The sequence below is a fragment of the Oncorhynchus keta genome, chromosome 25 (genome assembly GCF_023373465.1).
Source record: "Oncorhynchus keta strain PuntledgeMale-10-30-2019 chromosome 25, Oket_V2, whole genome shotgun sequence".
NCBI classification, from domain to species: domain Eukaryota; kingdom Metazoa; phylum Chordata; class Actinopteri; order Salmoniformes; family Salmonidae; genus Oncorhynchus; species Oncorhynchus keta.
This window is the reverse complement of record NC_068445.1, coordinates 38,025,319-38,045,175: the sequence shown is the minus strand read 5'-3', so window position 1 is coordinate 38,045,175 and position 19,857 is coordinate 38,025,319. Positions and strand designations below refer to the sequence as shown.

General features: G+C 49.3%; 1 protein-coding gene across 2 annotated transcripts in view; it reads left to right on the top strand.

Moving 5' to 3' along the window:
• The first annotated feature begins 587 nt into the window (after positions 1-587).
• Positions 588-19,857, top strand: part of LOC118378690 (E3 ubiquitin-protein ligase znrf3-like) — a 249,180-nt gene continuing 229,910 nt past the window's right edge. For both annotated transcript variants that reach the window (XM_052479230.1, XM_052479229.1), the window contains exon 1: positions 588-1,218. In XM_052479230.1, the coding sequence (XP_052335190.1) occupies positions 988-1,218 (231 nt within the window). In that variant the 5' untranslated portion in view covers positions 588-987. The remainder of the gene's footprint in view (positions 1,219-19,857) is intronic.

Here is a 19,857-nt window from a genome sequence, read left to right as displayed (position 1 = left end):
ATACTTATATATATATATATCAAAACATTTAGACATTTATAATAACGTGTAAAGGCGTATTCATAAAACGTGTACAAAGTGTAAGCTTAGACTGTGCTTTTTATTTCTTAAATATGCTTCCATTCGTCACAACAAAAACCCACCGGAAACTACAGACTACTTTGTAACTTCTTAATCTCTCCCAATACGGGCAGATGGATCATTAATGTAATGCCGGGTGACACAAATAGACACAGTTCCAACCAACAGGTAAACATAACTGAATGGAAGTAGAAAAAAATAGCCGGTTTAAATAATGGAGCGGTTTGACAAGTGTAATGGTTATTTTAAGGTCGTTCCTATCTTCAAGAACTTCGATCCTGAGCGAATCTTTCCTCAACTGTGGCGTAGCGTTTGGCCGGACCAAGGAGTTTAGAAAGATAGTCAAGCGCTAATCGCTCCTTCAACAAGACACAGCCTAACAGCGTTAAAGAATAGTTTAACCACGTTGGCTTTACATCTCACTTCCATACCTAAAGCAAAACTATATTAGGCTATGTCTGCTCAAATGTATCATTTTTGATAGAATGATTGGCTACTTGGCGTCAATTCGAGGTATATAGCGCCTGAAGCACAAGTGAATGCGCCGTGCGTCCTTAACAGAGTGCTGGCACTTCAGAGCGGGGAGTGGAAAGTAGCGGGTCAGGAAGATTGGTGGGTGGGGATAACCCTTTTGGGATGAAAAAAAATCAACAAAAAATCACGTGTTTGGAGATCAAAAGGAGATCCGCTTTGTAGCGCTGGAGAGAGAGGGGGTGAGTGAGAAATAGAAAGAGGGAGGGAGAAAGAGAGGGAACGTTAAGAAGCAAGCAATGTAATTGACAAGGCTGCAATAGTGAAATAAACACGCTCTTTGACGCATCGATCTCGCTTCAGATTCAATTTCAGCACCATCACCTAATCACCCTTGGAAATTATGTTCCGATCGGTGGATATCCAACCGGCAAGATGATGATTTTACCAAGCAGGAGGTTAGAGTGTGTTGCCGATTCTGTAGTCTTGATGATCATCGTGGTTACCACTTCTATTGGAACGGTTTTCGCCAAGGATACGGCTTTTGTGGAAGTGGTGCTGTTTGAGTCCAGTCCAAATGGAGATTATACTACATACACGACGGGGTTGCAAGGACGATTCTCAAAGGCAGGAGCCACTATCAGCGCGGAGGGGGAGATTGTACAAGTATGTAAAACTCAGTTCAGTTGTGCGCAACTGCGCATGACATGTCCAATATGTTGCCACAGCTCGGCATGCTTTCTTACTCTACTCTAAAACTTTTTTAGTTGTCGTCTACTGTGTGTGTGTGTGTGTGTGTGTGTGTGTGTGTGTGTGTGTGTGTGTGTGTGTGTGTGTGTGTGTTAGTGAGAAAGAGAGAATGGTACTAGCATATGTGGTTACAACATGGCTTCTATCTTGTGTAACTCATTCACAATGAAACATGCACTTTCCTGGATACAAGTTCACATGGCATTTACATTCAATAAGGGTTATTTCTCTCCCTCAGATAGAGTTTTTAAACATAGTTATTACACAGGAAAATCAGTCAAGTTGTTCATGACCTGATCAGAGTTACAATTGATAGAGATGATGGTTAGTTGGTCACAGCTCCATCAAATATGGTCTATAACTAATCCATGAACGTTATGTCCAATAACGGTACGTGATTTGATTCAGTGGCACAGATTATTTCGGACTCAATTAGTTGGTGGGAAATGGTTTGTTTTGCTAATTTACTTATTATTTTCGTCAATTCAACCAATGGAATTGAAACAACTCTGCATACCTACTGTCCCGCCTCGCTGTGAAGTAACTCTGTATCAATCTTCAACACAGAAAACGTCTTTGAAGCATGACTAGGCTAGTGATTGTGTGCAGATATTTTGTAACAAAATAAAAAGGCAACACACTATCCCAGGCCATTAACCTGTAGAATGTTGTGCGTTTTGGAATAACGAGGATATGCAATTTTTGTGTACCCAGTACCAACTTAGTTACTTCGTTTTGGTACGGTCGTTTTGCAGTCCACAGTTACTTCACTAACCATGTGCGTAATCATTTCCCGTAAGCACCACCGGGCAAGTGTACTAAAGCCTTTGAAAGCTGTCCAAGCCTGACGCCTTGTGATGTTTAGCCCACGCCACGGCCCCCTCCAACCCTGCTGCAGCCTACATAAAAACGCGACAATGTGGCCTATTACTCTCTGTGCTGATTTTGGAAGCTTTACCGGGATGAGGGAACTGAAGCCGTCTCTGAAGCAGTCATCTTGTAAAATACAAGTTTAATTTGTTAACTGGCGAACATGCAGTGACTGTATGAAGTTTGAAAAGGACAGTAATTTTAGTGGGGAGAGTTGTGAAAATGGACCTAAAAGCCCGCTGAAGTGAAGTGTGCCTTGGGTAAATAATGTAGTGACTGAATCCCTGACACCCTTTTTTGTGTGGAATATAGCGAATGTTCATTATATTAAAGAAGACATGATAGACTGTAACTTATAATATTTTAACATTGATTAAAACCCGTCGGAGTATTTCATAGTGTAGTAAATCCTAGTTGGGGATTAGCACTGCTACAGTACATATGACCATGATTAGGTAGAAAAGACTCAATTGTGACTATTTTTGTGCTAACCTGCATGTTTAATAACGAGTGACCTGTTTGCACATTAGTCTTCATATATGCCATACAGTATCTGGGTCCTGTTAGGATCGTCACACAGAATCTATAACGTCGCCTGTCAGTAAGACATGTACTGCTTTCTAACACATACTGTGAAATTACAATACAGCGCCACAGGAGTGTACAGGCGTTCCTGAAGAGAACTTGATTGGATGATGCGTGTGTGTGTGTGTGCAACCAGTTGTCATATTGTGCAATGAAAGTAGCATGCGAGAGAACGTTAGGATCAAAGGACAGAGAATATTTAGCACAGAAATGGATCCTGTTTGACTGTTTATACACATAGTGTTATTTGGCCATTTGGCTTGGCTTGCTAACCACACAGAAATGTCAGACCTCAGCTTTACATTGAAAACCACATCTATTTAGATTTGCTTGATTTGCTAACATAGTGTTCTGACCACTCCTATTCTCTGTCCTTCTATATAAAGAAGAGGGACAGTTTGTCCAATACCACTCCTATTCTCTGTCCTTCTATATAAAGAAGAGGGACAGTTTGTCCAATACCACTCCTATTCTCTGTCCTTCTATATAAAGAAGAGGGACAGTTTGTCCAATACCACTCCTGTTCTCTGTCCTTCTATGTAAAGAAGAGGGACAGTTTGTCCAATATCCCTCCTGTTCTCTGTCCTTCTATATAAAGAAGAGGGACAGTTTGTCCAATACCACTCCTGTTCTCTGTCCTTCTATGTAAAGAAGAGGGACAGTTTGTCCAATACCACTCCTGTTCTCTGTCCTTCTATATAAAGAAGAGGGACAGTTTGTCCAATATCCCTCCTGTTCTCTGTCCTTCTATATAAAGAAGAGGGACAGTTTGTCCAATACCACTCCTGTTCTCTGTCCTTCTATGTAAAGAAGAGGGACAGTTTGTCCAATACCACTCCTGTTCTCTGTCCTTCTATATAAAGAAGAGGGACAGTTTGTCCAATACCACTCCTGTTCTCTGTCCTTCTATATAAAGAAGAGGGACAGTTTGTCCAATACCACTCCTGTTCTCTGTCCTTCTATGTAAAGAAGGGACAGTTTGTCCAATACCACTCCTGTTCTCTGTCCTTCTATGTAAAGAAGAGGGACAGTTTGTCCAATATCCCTCCTGTTCTCTGTCCTTCTATATAAAGAAGAGGGACAGTTTGTCCAATACCACTCCTGTTCTCTGTCCTTCTATATAAAGAAGAGGGACAGTTTGTCCAATACCACTCCTGTTCTCTGTCCTTCTATGTAAAGAAGAGGGACAGTTTGTCCAATACCACTCCTGTTCTCTGTCCTTCTATATAAAGAAGGGGCAGTTTGTCCAATACCAGTCCTGGTCTCCGTCCTTCTATATAAAGAAGGGGCAGTTTGTCCAATACCAGTCCTGTTCTCTGTCCTTCTATATAAAGAAGAGGGACAGTTTGTCCAATACCAGTCCTATTCTCTGTCCTTTTATGTAAAGAAGAGGGACAGTTTGTCCAATACCACTCATGTTCTCTGTCCTTCTATATAAAGAAGAGGGACAGTTTGTCCAATACCAGTCCTGTTCTCTGTCCATCTATGTAAAGAAGAGGGACAGTTTGTCCAATATCCCTCCTATTCTCTGTCCTTCTATATAAAGAAGAGGGACAGTTTGTCCAATACCACTCCTGTTCTCTGTCTTTCTATGTGAAGAAGAGGGACAGTTTGTCCAATACCACTCCTGTTCTCTGTCCTTCTATATAAAGAAGGGGCAGTTTGTCCAATACCAGTCCTGTTCTCTGTCCTTCTATATAAAGAAGAGGGACAGTTTGTCCAATACCACTCCTGTTCTCGGTCCTTCTATATAAAGAAGAGGGACAGTTTGTCCAATACCACTCCTGTTCTCGGTCCTTCTATATAAAGAAGAGGGACAGTTTGTCCAATACCACTCCTGTTCTCTGTCCTTCTATATAAAGAAGAGGGACAGTTTGTCCAATACCACTCGTGTTCTCTGTCCTTCTATATAAAGAAGGGGCAGTTTGTCCAATACCACTCCTATTCTCTGTCCTTCTATATAAAGAAGAGGGACAGTTTGTCCAATACCACTCGTGTTCTCTGTCCTTCAATATAAAGAAGGGGCAGTTTGTCCAATACCAGTCCTATTCTCTGTCCTTCTATGTAAAGAAGAGGGACAGTTTGTCCAATACCACTCCTATTCTCTGTCCTTCTATATAAAGAAGGGGCAGTTTGTCCAATACCAGTCCTAATCTCTATCCTTCTATATAAAGAATGGGCAGTTTGTCCAATACCAGTCCTGTTCTCTGTCCTTCTATATAAAGAAGGGACAGTTTGTCCAATACCAGTCCTGTTCTCTGTCCTTCTATGTAAAGAAGAGGGACAGTTTGTCCAATACCAGTCATATTCTCTGTCCTTCTATATAAAGAAGGGGCAGTTTGTCCAATACCAGTCCTGTTCTCTGTCCTTCTATATAAAGAAGGGACAGTTTGTCCAATACCAGTCCTGTTCTCTGTCCTTCTATGTAAAGAAGAGGGACAGTTTGTCCAATACCAGTCCTATTCTCTGTCCTTCTATATAAAGAAGGGGCAGTTTGTCCAATACCAGTCCTGTTCTCTGTCCTTCTATGTAAAGAAGGGACAGTTTGTCCAATACCAGTCCTGTTCTCTGTCCTTCTATGTAAAGAAGAGGGACAGTTTGTCCAATACCAGTCCTATTCTCTGTCCTTCTATGTAAAGAAGGGGCAGTTTGTCCAATACCACTCCTGTTCTCTGTCCTTCCCTTCTATGTAAAGAAGAGGGACAGTTTGTCCAATACCAGTCCTATTCTCTATCCTTCTATATAAAGAAGGGGCAGTTTGTCCAATACCAGTCCTGTTCTCTGTCCTTCTATATAAAGAAGGGACAGTTTGTCCAATACCAGTCCTGTTCTCTGTCCTTCTATGTAAAGAAGGGGCAGTTTGTCCAATACCAGTCCTATTCTCTGTCCTTCTATATAAAGAAGAGGGGCAGTTTGTCCAATACCACTCCTGTTCTCTGTCCTTCTATGTAAAGAAGAGGGACAGTTTGTCCAATACCAGTCCTATTCTCTGTCCTTCTATATAAAGAAGGGTCAGTTTGTCCAATACCAGTCCTGTTCTCTGTCCTTCTATGTAAAGAAGAGGGACAGTTTGTCCAATACCACTCCTATTCTCTGTCCTTCTATGTAAAGAAGAGGGACAGTTTGTCCAATACCAGTCCTGTTCTCTGTCCTTCTATATAAAGAAGAGGGACAGTTTGTCCAATACCAGTCCTGTTCTCTGTCCTTCTATGTAAAGAAGGGGCAGTTTGTCCAATACCACTCCTGTTCTCTGTCCTTCTATGTAAAGAAGAGGGACAGTTTTTTCCAATACCAGTCCTATTCTCTGTCCTTCTATATAAAGAAGGGACAGTTTGTCCAATACCAGTCCTGTTCTCTGTCCTTCTATGTAAAGAAGAGGGACAGTTTGTCCAATACCAGTCCTATTCTCTGTCCTTCTATATAAAGAAGGGGCAGTTTGTCCAATACCAGTCCTGTTCTCTGTCCTTCTATATAAAGAAGGGACAGTTTGTCCAATACCAGTCCTGTTCTCTGTCCTTCTATGTAAAGAAGAGGGACAGTTTGTCCAATACCAGTCCTATTCTCTGTCCTTCTATGTAAAGAAGGGGCAGTTTGTCCAATACCACTCCTGTTCTCTGTCCTTCTATGTAAAGAAGAGGGACAGTTTGTCCAATACCAGTCCTATTCTCTGTCCTTCTATATAAAGAAGGGGCAGTTTGTCCAATACCAGTCCTGTTCTCTGTCCTTCTATATAAAGAAGGGACAGTTTGTCCAATACCAGTCCTGTTCTCTGTCCTTCTATGTAAAGAAGGGGCAGTTTGTCCAATACCAGTCCTATTCTCTGTCCTTCTATATAAAGAAGAGGGGCAGTTTGTCCAATACCACTCCTGTTCTCTGTCCTTCTATGTAAAGAAGAGGGACAGTTTGTCCAATACCAGTCCTATTCTCTGTCCTTCTATATAAAGAAGGGTCAGTTTGTCCAATACCAGTCCTGTTCTCTGTCCTTCTATGTAAAGAAGAGGGACAGTTTGTCCAATACCACTCCTATTCTCTGTCCTTCTATGTAAAGAAGAGGGACAGTTTGTCCAATACCAGTCCTGTTCTCTGTCCTTCTATGTAAAGAAGAGGGACAGTTTGTCCAATACCAGTCCTATTCTCTGTCCTTCTATATAAAGAAGGGGCAGTTTGTCCAATACCAGTCCTGTTCTCTGTCCTTCTATATAAAGAAGGGACAGTTTGTCCAATACCAGTCCTGTTCTCTGTCCTTCTATGTAAAGAAGGGGCAGTTTGTCCAATACCACTCCTGTTCTCTGTCCTTCTATGTAAAGAAGAGGGACAGTTTGTCCAATACCAGTCCTATTCTCTGTCCTTCTATGTAAAGAAGGGGCAGTTTGTCCAATACCAGTCCTGTTCTCTGTCCTTCTATGTAAAGAAGGGGCAGTTTGTCCAATACCACTCCTATTCTCTGTCCTTCTATATAAAGAAGGGACAGTTTGTCCAATACCAGTCCTGTTCTCTGTCCTTCTATGTAAAGAAGGGGCAGTTTGTCCAATACCACTCCTGTTCTCTGTCCTTCTATGTAAAGAAGAGCGACAGTTTGTCCAATACCAGTCCTATTCTCTGTCCTATGTAAAGAAGGGGCAGTTTGTCCAATACCAGTCCTGTTCTCTGTCCTTCTATGTAAAGAAGGGGCAGTTTGTCCAATACCACTCCTGTTCTCTGTCCTTCTATGTAAAGAAGAGGGACAGTTTGTCCAATACCAGTCCTGTTCTCTGTCCTTCTATATAAAGAAGGGACAGTTTGTCCAATACCACTCCTGTTCTCTGTCCTTCTATATAAAGAAGAGGGACAGTTTGTCCAATACCACTCCTATTCTCTGTCCTTCTATATAAAGAAGGGGCAGTTTGTCCAATACCACTCCTGTTCTCTGTCCTTCTATGTAAAGAAGAGGGACAGTTTGTCCAATACCAGTCCTATTCTCTGTCCTTCTATGTAAAGAAGGGGCAGTTTGTCCAATACCACTCCTGTTCTCTGTCCTTCCCTTCTATGTAAAGAAGAGGGACAGTTTGTCCAATACCAGTCCTATTCTCTATCCTTCTATATAAAGAAGGGGCAGTTTGTCCAATACCAGTCCTGTTCTCTGTCCTTCTATATAAAGAAGGGACAGTTTGTCCAATACCAGTCCTGTTCTCTGTCCTTCTATGTAAAGAAGGGGCAGTTTGTCCAATACCACTCCTGTTCTCTGTCCTTCTATGTAAAGAAGAGGGACAGTTTTTTCCAATACCAGTCCTGTTCTCTGTCCTTCCCTTCTATGTAAAGAAGAGGGACAGTTTGTCCAATACCAGTCCTATTCTCTGTCCTTCTATATAAAGAAGGGGCAGTTTGTCCAATACCAGTCCTGTTCTCTGTCCTTCTATGTAAAGAAGAGGGACAGTTTGTCCAATACCACTCCTATTCTCTGTCCTTCTATGTAAAGAAGAGGGACAGTTTGTCCAATACCAGTCCTATTCTCTGTCCTTCTATATAAAGAAGGGGCAGTTTGTCCAATACCAGTCCTAATCTCTATCCTTCTATATAAAGAATGGGCAGTTTGTCCAATACCAGTCCTGTTCTCTGTCCTTCTATATAAAGAAGGGACAGTTTGTCCAATACCAGTCCTGTTCTCTGTCCTTCTATGTAAAGAAGGGGCAGTTTGTCCAATACCACTCCTGTTCTCTGTCCTTCTATGTAAAGAAGAGGGACAGTTTGTCCAATACCAGTCCTATTCTCTGTCCTTCTATGTAAAGAAGGGGCAGTTTGTCCAATACCAGTCCTGTTCTCTGTCCTTCTATGTAAAGAAGGGGCAGTTTGTCCAATACCACTCCTATTCTCTGTCCTTCTATATAAAGAAGGGACAGTTTGTCCAATACCAGTCCTGTTCTCTGTCCTTCTATGTAAAGAAGGGGCAGTTTGTCCAATACCACTCCTGTTCTCTGTCCTTATATGTAAAGAAGAGGGACAGTTTGTCCAATACCAGTCCTATTCTCTGTCCTTCTATGTAAAGAAGGGGCAGTTTGTCCAATACCAGTCCTGTTCTCTGTCCTTCTATGTAAAGAAGGGGCAGTTTGTCCAATACCAGTCCTATTCTCTGTCCTTCTATATAAAGAAGAGGGACAGTTTGTCCAATACCACTCCTGTTCTCTGTCCTTCTATGTAAAGAAGAGGGACAGTTTGTCCAATACCAGTCCTATTCTCTGTCCTTCTATATAAAGAAGGGGCAGTTTGTCCAATACCACTCCTATTCTCTGTCCTTCTATATAAAGAAGAGGGGCAGTTTGTCCAATACCACTCCTATTCTCTGTCCTTCTATATAAAGAAGGGGCAGTTTGTCCAATACCACTCCTGTTCTCTGTCCTTCTATATAAAGAAGGGGCAGTTTGTCCAATACCACTCCTATTCTCTGTCCTTCTATATAAAGAAGTGGCAGTTTGTCCAATACCAGTCCTGTTCTCTGTCCTTCTCTTCACAGAGATTGAATGGTTATGGGTCTGAATAAATAACTGCTGTAGCCGACCTCCATCGGACGCTCACTCTTCTGTCAAACTACCATTGAGTTCTGTTGGCTGCCTGTATTTAACATTAATCAAAAAAAGTGCCTGCGTCTCTTTTCGAATAGTCTTTTGGTTTAAGAAATGCCAAAAACAAATTGTCCAGCAAGCTATTCTAGTCTAGCTGCTGGGGACTCCAAGAGCTAAGGAGCGTTTTTTAAAGGAGAGAGGCCAGCGGAGCACAGGTGCTTGAGTATTGAATAGGAGACAGAGGCTATAAGTTAGAAGCGTATTATGCTTAACCCATCATTAATTAGCTGAATATAAGGCTAATACTGCAATGGATTTCTTACCTGAAAGAGGTAGGCTAGGACATCTATATACATATGGAGGCCTTCACCTTCAGCCTTCTCCCAGTCAGTGTGAATGGAGGCCTTGACCTTCAGCTTTCTCCCAGTCAGTGTGAATGGAGGCCTTGACCTTCAGCTTTCTCCCAGTCAGTGTGAATGGAGGCCTTCACCTTCAGCTTTCTCCCAGTCAGTGTGAATGGAGGCCTTGACCTTCAGCTTTCTCCCAGTCAGTGTGAATGGAGGCCTTGACCTTCAGCTTTCTCCCAGTCAGTGTGAATGGAGGCCTTCACCTTCAGCTTTCTCCCAGTCAGTGTGAATGGAGGCCTTCACCTTCAGCTTTCTCCCAGTCAGTGTGAATGGAGGCCTTGATTTGGCCCGTCCAGCGTATGTGTCTGAGCTGAGTGGTGATTTTCCAGAGGTTTGGCGTGCTGAGTCGGCCAGGGCAGGCAGGCAGGCAGGCAGGCAGGCAGGCAGGTAGGCAGGCAGGCAGGCAGGCAGGCAGGCAGGTAGGCCAGTCAGTCAGCTCCAGCGGTGTGAATATGTACAGTAGTCTCCAGACCTCAAGAGGTACAGTAACCACAACCCCAACCGCCACCAACTCCCATGCTCCCCTCAGCTCTGCCAGAATAGTGCAGAAAAACAGCATGTGCAGGCGGGGCCAAAAATAATAAATGAAGTCAGTTTGCTTATTGTTCTGCTAATAGGGAAGTGAGATGACTCGATGTGGACGGGACGCCAGAACTTTCAGCCCCTCCCTCCCCAACAGACAGCCCAGTTCCTAGTCCCCTGATTGCCTACAATTTGACTACATAATAGGGAGTTAATCAATGTCTCTTTAAACCACCCTCTGTCAGCGAGTCAAATTGCATGGGATATTCTCTCTCTGCAAGCGGGGAAGCTCCCTGACTTTAGAACATAGAATGCTGCTCCCTGACTTTAGAACATAGAATGCTGCTCCCTGACTTTAGAACATAGAATGCTGCTCCCTGACTTTAGAACATAGAATGCTGCTCCCTGACTTTAGAACATAGAATGCTGCTGCCTGACTTTAGAACATAGAATGCTTCTCCCTGACTTTAGAACATAGAATGCTGCTCCCTGACTTTAGAACATAGAATGCTGCTCCCTGACTTTAGAACATAGAATGCTGCTCCCTGACTTTAGAACATAGAATGCTGCTCCCTGACTCTAGAACATAGAATGCTGCTGCCTGACTTTAGAACATAGAATGCTGCTCCCCGACTTTAGAACATTGAATGCTGCTGCCTGACTTTAGAAAATAGAATGCTGCTGCCTGACTTTAGAACGTAAAATGCTGCTGCCTGACTTTAGAACGTAGAATGCTGCTGCCTGACTTTAGAACATAGAATGCTGCTGCCTGACTTTAGAACATAGAATGCTGCTCCCTGACTTTAGAACATAAAATGCTGCTGCCTGACTTTAGAACATAGAATGCTGCTCCCTGACTTTAGAACATAGAACGCTGCTCCCTGACTTTAGAAAATATAATTCTGCTGCCTGACTTTAGAACATAGAATGCTGCTGCCTGACTTTAGAACATAGAATGCTGCTCCCTGACTTTAGAACATAGAACGCTGCTCCCTGACTTTAGAAAATATAATTCTGCTGCCTGACTTTAGAACATAGAATGCTGCTGCCTGACTTTAGAACATAGAATGCTGCTGCCTGACTTTAGAACATAGAATGCTGCTGCCTGACTTTAGAACATAGAATGCTGCTGCCTGACTTTAGAACATAGAATGCTGCTGCCTTACTTTAGAACATAGAATGCTGCTCCCTGACTTTAGAACATAGAATGCTGCTGCCTGACTTTAGAACATAGAATGCTGCTGCCTGACTTTAGAACATAGAATGCTGCTGCCTGACTTTAGAACATAGAATGCTGCTCCTTGACTTTAGAACATAGAACGCTGCTCCCTGACTTTAGAAAATATAATTCTGCTGCCTGACTTTAGAACATAGAATGCTGCTGCCTGACTTTAGAACATAGAATGCTGCTGCCTGACTTTAGAACATAAAATGCTGCTGCCTGACTTTAGAACATAGAATGCTGCTGCCTGACTTTAGAACATAGAATGCTGCTGCCTTACTTTAGAACATAGAATGCTGCTCCCTGACTTTAGAACATAGAATGCTGCTGCCTGACTTTAGAACATAGAATGCTGCTGCCTGACTTTAGAACATAGAATGCTGCTGCCTGACTTTAGAACATAGAATGCTGCTGCCTGACTTTAGAACATAGAATGCTGCTGCCTGACTTTAGAACATAGAATGCTGCTGCCTGACTTTAGAACATAGAATGCTGCTGCCTGACTTTAGAACATAGAATGCTGCTCCCTGACTTTAGAACATAGAATGCTGCTCCCCGACTTTAGAACATAGAATGCTGCTGCCTGACTTTAGAACATAGAAAAAAACAACAGAATGTAGTATTTAGGACACTCTGAATATAAATATATAAATATACAATTGGGGAGAACAAGTATGTATAGATGTAGAGGTAGATGTAGAGGTCTGTAATTTTTTGTCATAGATACACTTCAACTGTGAGAGGCGGAATGTAAAACAAAAATCCAGAAAATCACATTGTATGATTGTTTAGTAATTAATTTGCATTTTATTGCATGACATAAGTATTTGATACATCAGAAAAGCAGTAAGTAGGGAAACCTGCAAAATCGGCAGTGTATCAAATACTTGTTCTCTACTCCCCACTGTATATAAATAAATAAATCCTCATTGCCTCCTCAACTTCAGCTGGTGTGAAGTGTTGTGAAACAGTGGGTTTACTGTAGCCAGAGTCACTGTTATAGAATATAGCGCTACATTGCTATAAGGCATTGTTGCTTCATGTTTTGGGTTTGCAGTTTTGACTAGTTGCGATGTTTGTTTTCATTGTCATTGAATACGGTGTGGTGGTATGAATGTGGCAGCATATCACATCGAACCCTGCTACAAGAGGCGTTGTCTGAATGGGAATGTGATGGTGTATAACTCCGAACCCTGGTGTAAACGAGCGGCAGTGTGCTATTTTGTCAGCTCTGTTTCATCGGCGGTGTTGACAATGGCAAACACTGTGCCACGATGGCATGACCACCCCCACAACCCCCACCGCTACCAACCACTACCAACCGCCACCACTACCACTACCACTACCAACCCCCACCACTACCACTACCAACCCCCACCACTACCACTACCAACCCCTACCACTACCAACCCCCACCACTACCACTACCAACCCCTACCACTACCAACCCCCACCCCCACCACTACCATCCTCCACCACTACCACTACCAACCCCCACCCCCACCACTAACATCCTCCACCACTACCACTACCAACCCCCACCCCCACCACTACCATCCTCCAACACTACCACTACCAACCCCACCACTACCACTACCAACCCCTACCACTACCAACCCCCACCCCCACCACTACCATCCTCCAACACTACCACTACCAACCCCCACCACTACCATCCTCCACCACTACCACTACCAACCCCCACCCCCACCACTACCAACCCCCACCCCCACCACTACCAACCCCCACCACTACCACTACCAACCCCCGCCTGATTTGCCCAGGTGGAACGATTCGTGCAACAGACGGTGAGCTCAGGTTCACTATCACCATGCCAACCGATATTTACCCAGTTGGATGGTATCACCACCATAGGGCTCTGGTCTAAAGTAGTGCACTATGTAGGGAATATTGTTCTATTTGGGTCTAAGACCTGATCTGCACGGGAGGAGGAGCTACTGATTCTTCTTCCTAGTTTGGGATGACATTTTATAATGGGATGCACAAAGGGTTACTCGACCACCACCCCAAGTGTCACCATAGTGACACTTCTGTTTTTACCATTTAACATTAGCATAGGATCAGTCAGTGCAGTGGCATGACTAACATGATTCATTATGAGACGATAATAACATGTTATAAAGGAGGTCATATGCTTTATAACAAGTCTTACGATGCATTATAACTGCATAATACCTGCTGTTACCAGTGTCACCATTGGTTTTCTTGGTCCTGATGAAGTTGAAATGAAGGCATCTGCTCAACCATATATATCACCTATCATCTCCAGATTGTCTCTCCCCAGGCCAAGTTGACTGTTCTTTTAGCCCAACGAGGGAAGCTGCCTGCATCTCATCTCATCACATGGTCTGATTTCCCTGCAGCGGGGCTGTGCTGTCAGCAGCATGTGAGAGAGAGAGGAGCTCGAGGAACAAGTAGAGGCAGGGACAGAGACAGGGACAGGGAGAGGCAGAGTTGGAGGCAGGGACAGAGACGGGGACAGGGAGAGGCAGAGTTGGAGGCAGGGACAGAGACAGGGACAGGGAGAGGCAGAGTTGGAGGCAGGGACAGAGACGGGGACAGGGAGAGGCAGAGTTGGAGGCAGGGACAGAGACAGGGACAGGGAGAGGCAGAGTTGGAGGCAGGGACAGAGACGGGGACAGGGAGAGGCAGAGTTGGAGGCAGGGACAGAGACGGGGACAGGGAGAGGCAGAGTTGGAGGCAGGGACAGAGACTGGGACAGGGAGAGGCAGAGTTGGAGGCAGGGACAGAGACGGGGACAGGGAGAGGCAGAGTTGGAGGCAGGGACAGAGACTGGGACAGGGAGAGGCAGAGTTGGAGGCAGGGACAGGGAGAGGCAGAGTTGGAGGCAGGGACAGGGACAGGGAGAGGCAGAGTTGGATGCAGGGACAGAGACTGGGACAGGGAGAGGCAGAGTTGGAGGCAGGGACAGAGACGGGGACAGGGAGAGAGGAAGAGTTGGAGGCAGGGACAGAGACAGGGACAGGAGAGGCAGAGTTGGAGGCAGGGACAGAGACGGGGACAGGGAGAGGCAGAGTTGGAGGCAGGGACAGAGACTGGGACAGGGAGAGGCAGAGTTGGAGGCAGGGACAGAGACGGGGACAGGGAGAGGCAGAGTTGGAGGCAGGGACAGGGACAGGGAGAGGCAGAGTTGGATGCAGGGACAGAGACTGGGACAGGGAGAGGCAGAGTTGGAGGCAGGGACAGAGACGGGGACAGGGAGAGGCAGAGTTGGAGGCAGGGACAGGGACAGGGAGAGGCAGAGTTGGATGCAGGGACAGAGACTGGGACAGGGAGAGGCAGAGTTGGAGGCAGGGACAGAGCCTGAGACTGGGACAGGGAGAGGCAGAGTTGGAGGCAGGGACAGAGACTGGGACAGGGAGAGGCAGAGTTGGAGGCAGGGACAGAGACTGGGACAGGGAGAGGCAGGGACAGAGACTGGGACAGGGAGAGGCAGAGTTGGAGGCAGGGACAGAGACTGGGACAGGGAGAGGCAGAGTTGGAGGCAGGGACAGAGACTGGGACAGGGAGAGGCAGGGACAGAGACTGGGACAGGGAGAGGCAGAGTTGGAGGCAGGGACAGAGCCTGAGACGGGGACTGGGACAGGGAGAGGCAGAGTTGGAGGCAGGGACAGAGGCTGAGACGGGGACAGGGAGAGGCAGAGTTGGAGGCAGGGACAGAGGCTGAGACGGGGACAGGGAGAGGCAGAGTTGGAGGCAAGGGACAGAGCCTGAGACGGGGACAGGGAGAGGCAGAGTTGGAGGCAGGGACAGAGACTGGGGCAGGGAGAGGCAGAGTTGGAGGCAGCGACAGAGCCTGAGACGGGGACAGGGAGAGGCAGAGTTGGAGGCAGGGACAGAGCCTGAGACGGGGACAGGGAGAGGCAGAGTTGGAGGCAGGGACAGAGCCTGAGACGGGGACAGGGAGAGGCAGGGACAGAGGCTGAGACGGGGACAGGGAGAGGCAGAGTTGGAGGCAGGGACAGAGCCTGAGACGGGGACAGGGAGAGGCAGAGTTGGAGGCAGGGACAGAGACGGGGACAGGGAGAGGCAGAGTTTGAGGCAGGGACAGAGCCTGAGACTGGGACAGGGAGAGGCAGAGTTGGAGGCAGGGACAGAGGATGGGACAGGGAGAGGCAGAGTTGGAGGCATGGACAGAGCCTGAGACGGGGACAGGGAGAGGCAGAGTTGGAGGCAGGGACAGAGGCTGAGACGGGGACAGGGAGAGGCAGAGTTGGAGGCAGGGACAGAGGCTGAGACGGGGACAGGGAGAGGCAGAGTTGGAGGCAAGGGACAGAGCCTGAGACGGGGACAGGGAGAGGCAGGGACAGAGACTGGGACAGGGAGAGGCAGAGTTGGAGGCAGGGACAGAGACGGGGACAGGGAGAGGCAGAGTTGGAGGCAGGGACAGAGACGGGGACAGGGAGAGGCAGAGTTGGAGGCAGGGACAGAGCCTGAGACGGGGACAGGGAGAGGCAGAGTTGGAGGCAGGGACAGAGCCTGAGACGGGGACAGGGAGAGGCAGGGACAGAGGCTGAGACGGGGACAGGGAGAGGCAGAGTTGGAGGCAGGGACAGAGGCTGAGACTGGGACAGGGAGAGGCAGAGTTGGAGGCAAGACAGAGCCTGAGACTGGGACAGGGAGAGGCAGAGTTGGAGGCAAGACAGAGCCTGAGACGGGGACAGGGAGAGGCAGAGTTGGAGGCAGGGACAGAGCCTGAGACGGGGACAGGGAGAGGCAGAGTTGGAGGCAGGGACAGAGACGGAGACGGGGACAGGGAGAGGCAGAGTTGGAGGCAAGACAGAGCCTGAGACTGGGACAGGGAGAGGCAGAGTTGGAGGCAAGACAGAGCCTGAGACGGGGACAGGGAGAGGCAGAGTTGGAGGCAAGACAGAGGCTGAGACGAGGACAGGGAGAGGCAGAGTTGGAGGCAAGACAGAGCCTGAGACGAGGACAGGGAGAGGCAGAGTTGGAGGCAAGACAGAGCCTGAGACTGGGACAGGGAGAGGCAGAGTTGGAGGCAAGACAGAGCCTGAGACTGGGACAGGGAGAGGCAGAGTTGGAGGCAGGGACAGAGACTGAGACGGGGACAGGGAGAGGCAGAGTTGGAGGCAGGGACAGAGCCTGAGACGGGGACAGGGAGAGGCAGAATTGGAGGCAGGGACAGAGGCTGAGACTGGGACAGGGAGAGGCAGAGTTGGAGGCAGCGACAGAGCCTGAGACAGGGAGAGGCAGAGTTGGAGCAAAGACAGAGCCTGAGACTGGGACAGGGAGAGGCAGAGTTGGAGGCAGGGACAGAGACGGAGACGGGGACAGGGAGAAGCAGAGTTGGAGGCAAGACAGAGCCTGAGACGAGGACAGGGAGAGGCAGAGTTGGAGGCAAGACAGAGCCTGAGACGGGGACAGGGAGAGGCAGAGTTGGAGGCAGGGACAGAGGCTGAGACGGGGACAGGGAGAGGCAGAGTTGGAGGCAGGGACAGAGGCTGAGACTGGGACAGGGAGAGGCAGAGTTGGAGGCAAGACAGAGCCTGAGACTGGGACAGGGAGAGGCAGAGTTGGAGGCAAGACAGAGCCTGAGACGGGGACAGGGAGAGGCAGAGTTGGAGGCAGGGACAGAGGCTGAGACGGGGACAGGGAGAGGCAGAGTTGGAGGCAGGGTCAGAGCCTGAGACGGGGACAGGGAGAGGCAGAGTTGGAGGCAGGGACAGAGCCTAAGACAAGGACAGGGAGAGGCAGAGTTGGAGGCAGGGACAGAGGCTGAGACGAGGACAGGGAGATGCATAGTTGGATGCAGGACAGAGCCTGAGACTGGGACAGGGAGAGGCAGAGTTAAAGACAGGGACAGAGGCTGAGACGGGGACAGGGAGAGGCAGAGTTGGAGGCAGGTACGGAGGCTGAGACGAGGACAGGGAGAGGCAGAGTTGGAGGCAGGGACAGAGGCTGAGACGGGGACAGGGAGAGGCAGAGTTGGAGGCAGGGACAGAGGCTGAGACGGGGACAGGGAGAGGCAGAGTTGGAGGCAGGGACAGAGGCTGAGACGGGGACAGGGAGAGGCAGAGTTGGAGGCAGGGACAGAGACGGGGACAGGGAGAGGCAGAGTTGGAGGCAGGGACAGAGACTGGGACAGGGAGAGGCAGAGTTGGAGGCAGGGACAGAGACGGGGACAGGGAGAGGCAGAGTTGGAGGCAGGGACAGGAGAGGCAGAGTTGGATGCAGGGACAGAGACTGGGACAGGGAGAGGCAGAGTTGGAGGCAGGGACAGAGACGGGGACAGGGAGAGGAAGAGTTGGAGGCAGGGACAGAGACAGGGACAGGGAGAGGCAGAGTTGGAGGCAGGGACAGAGACGGGGACAGGGAGAGGCAGAGTTGGAGGCAGGGACAGAGACGGGGACAGGGAGAGGCAGAGTTGGAGGCAGGGACAGAGACGGGGACAGGGAGAGGCAGAGTTGGAGGCAGGGACAGGGACAGGGAGAGGCAGAGTTGGATGCAGGGACAGAGACTGGGACAGGGGAGAGGCAGAGTTGGAGGCAGGGACAGAGACGGGGACAGGGAGAGGCAGAGTTGGAGGCAGGGACAGGGACAGGGAGAGGCAGAGTTGGATGCAGGGACAGAGACTGGGACAGGGAGAGGCAGAGTTGGAGGCAGGGACAGAGCCTGAGACTGGGACAGGGAGAGGCAGAGTTGGAGGCAGGGACAGAGACGGGGACAGGGAGAGGCAGAGTTGGAGGCAGGGACAGAGACTGGGACAGGGAGAGGCAGAGTTGGAGGCAGGGACAGAGACTGGGACAGGGAGAGGCAGAGTTGGAGGCAGGGACAGAGACTGGGACAGGGAGAGGCAGAGTTGGAGGCAGGGACAGAGACTGGGACAGGGAGAGGCAGGGACAGAGACTGGGACAGGGAGAGGCAGAGTTGGAGGCAGGGACAGAGCCTGAGACGGGGACTGGGACAGGGAGAGGCAGAGTTGGAGGCAGGGACAGAGGCTGAGACGGGGACAGGGAGAGGCAGAGTTGGAGGCAGGGACAGAGGCTGAGACGGGGACAGGGAGAGGCAGAGTTGGAGGCAAGGGACAGAGCCTGAGACGGGGACAGGGAGAGGCAGAGTTGGAGGCAGGGACAGAGACTGGGGCAGGGAGAGGCAGAGTTGGAGGCAGCGACAGAGCCTGAGACGGGGACAGGGAGAGGCAGAGTTGGAGGCAGGGACAGAGCCTGAGACGGGGACAGGGAGAGGCAGAGTTGGAGGCAGGGACAGAGCCTGAGACGGGGACAGGGAGAGGCAGGGACAGAGGCTGAGACGGGGACAGGGAGAGGCAGAGTTGGAGGCAGGGACAGAGTCTGAGATGGGGACAGGGAGAGGCAGAGTTGGAGGCAGGGACAGAGCCTGAGACGGGGACAGGGAGAGGCAGAGTTGGAGGCAGGGACAGAGCCTGAGACTGGGACAGGGAGAGGCAGAGTTGGAGGCAGGGACAGAGACTGAGACGGGGACAGGGAGAGGCAGAGTTGGAGGCAGGGACAGAGCCTGAGACGGGGACAGGGAGAGGCAGAATTGGAGGCAGGGACAGAGGCTGAGACTGGGACAGGGAGAGGCAGAGTTGGAGGCAGCGACAGAGCCTGAGACGGGGACAGGGAGAGGCAGAGTTGGAGGCAGGGACAGAGCCTGAGACGGGGACAGGGAGAGGCAGAGTTGGAGGCAGGGACAGAGCCTGAGACGGGGACAGGGAGAGGCATAGTTGGAGGCAAGACAGAGCCTGAGACTGGGACAGGGAGAGGCAGAGTTGGAGGCAGGGACAGAGGCTGAGACGGGGACAGGGAGAGGCAGAGTTGGAGGCAGGGACAGAGCCTGAGACGGGGACAGGGAGAGGCATAGTTGGAGGCAAGACAGAGCCTGAGACGGGGACAGGGAGAGGCAGAGTTGGAGCAAAGACAGAGCCTGAGACTGGGACAGGGAGAGGCAGAGTTGGAGGCAGGGACAGAGACGGAGACGGGGACAGGGAGAAGCAGAGTTGGAGGCAAGACAGAGCCTGAGACGAGGACAGGGAGAGGCAGAGTTGGAGGCAGGGACAGAGGCTGAGACGGGGACAGGGAGAGGCAGAGTTGGAGGCAGGGACAGGGAGAGGCAGAGTTGGAGGCAAGACAGAGCCTGAGACTGGGACAGGGAGAGGCAGAGTTGGAGGCAAGACAGAGCCTGAGACGGGGACAGGGAGAGGCAGAGTTGGAGGCAGGGACAGAGGCTGAGACGGGGACAGGGAGAGGCAGAGTTGGAGGCAGGGACAGAGGCTGAGACGGGGACAGGGAGAGGCAGAGTTGGAGGCAGGGACAGAGGCTGAGACGGGGACAGGGAGAGGCAGAGTTGGAGGCAGGGACAGAGGCTGAGACGGGGACAGGGAGATGCAGAG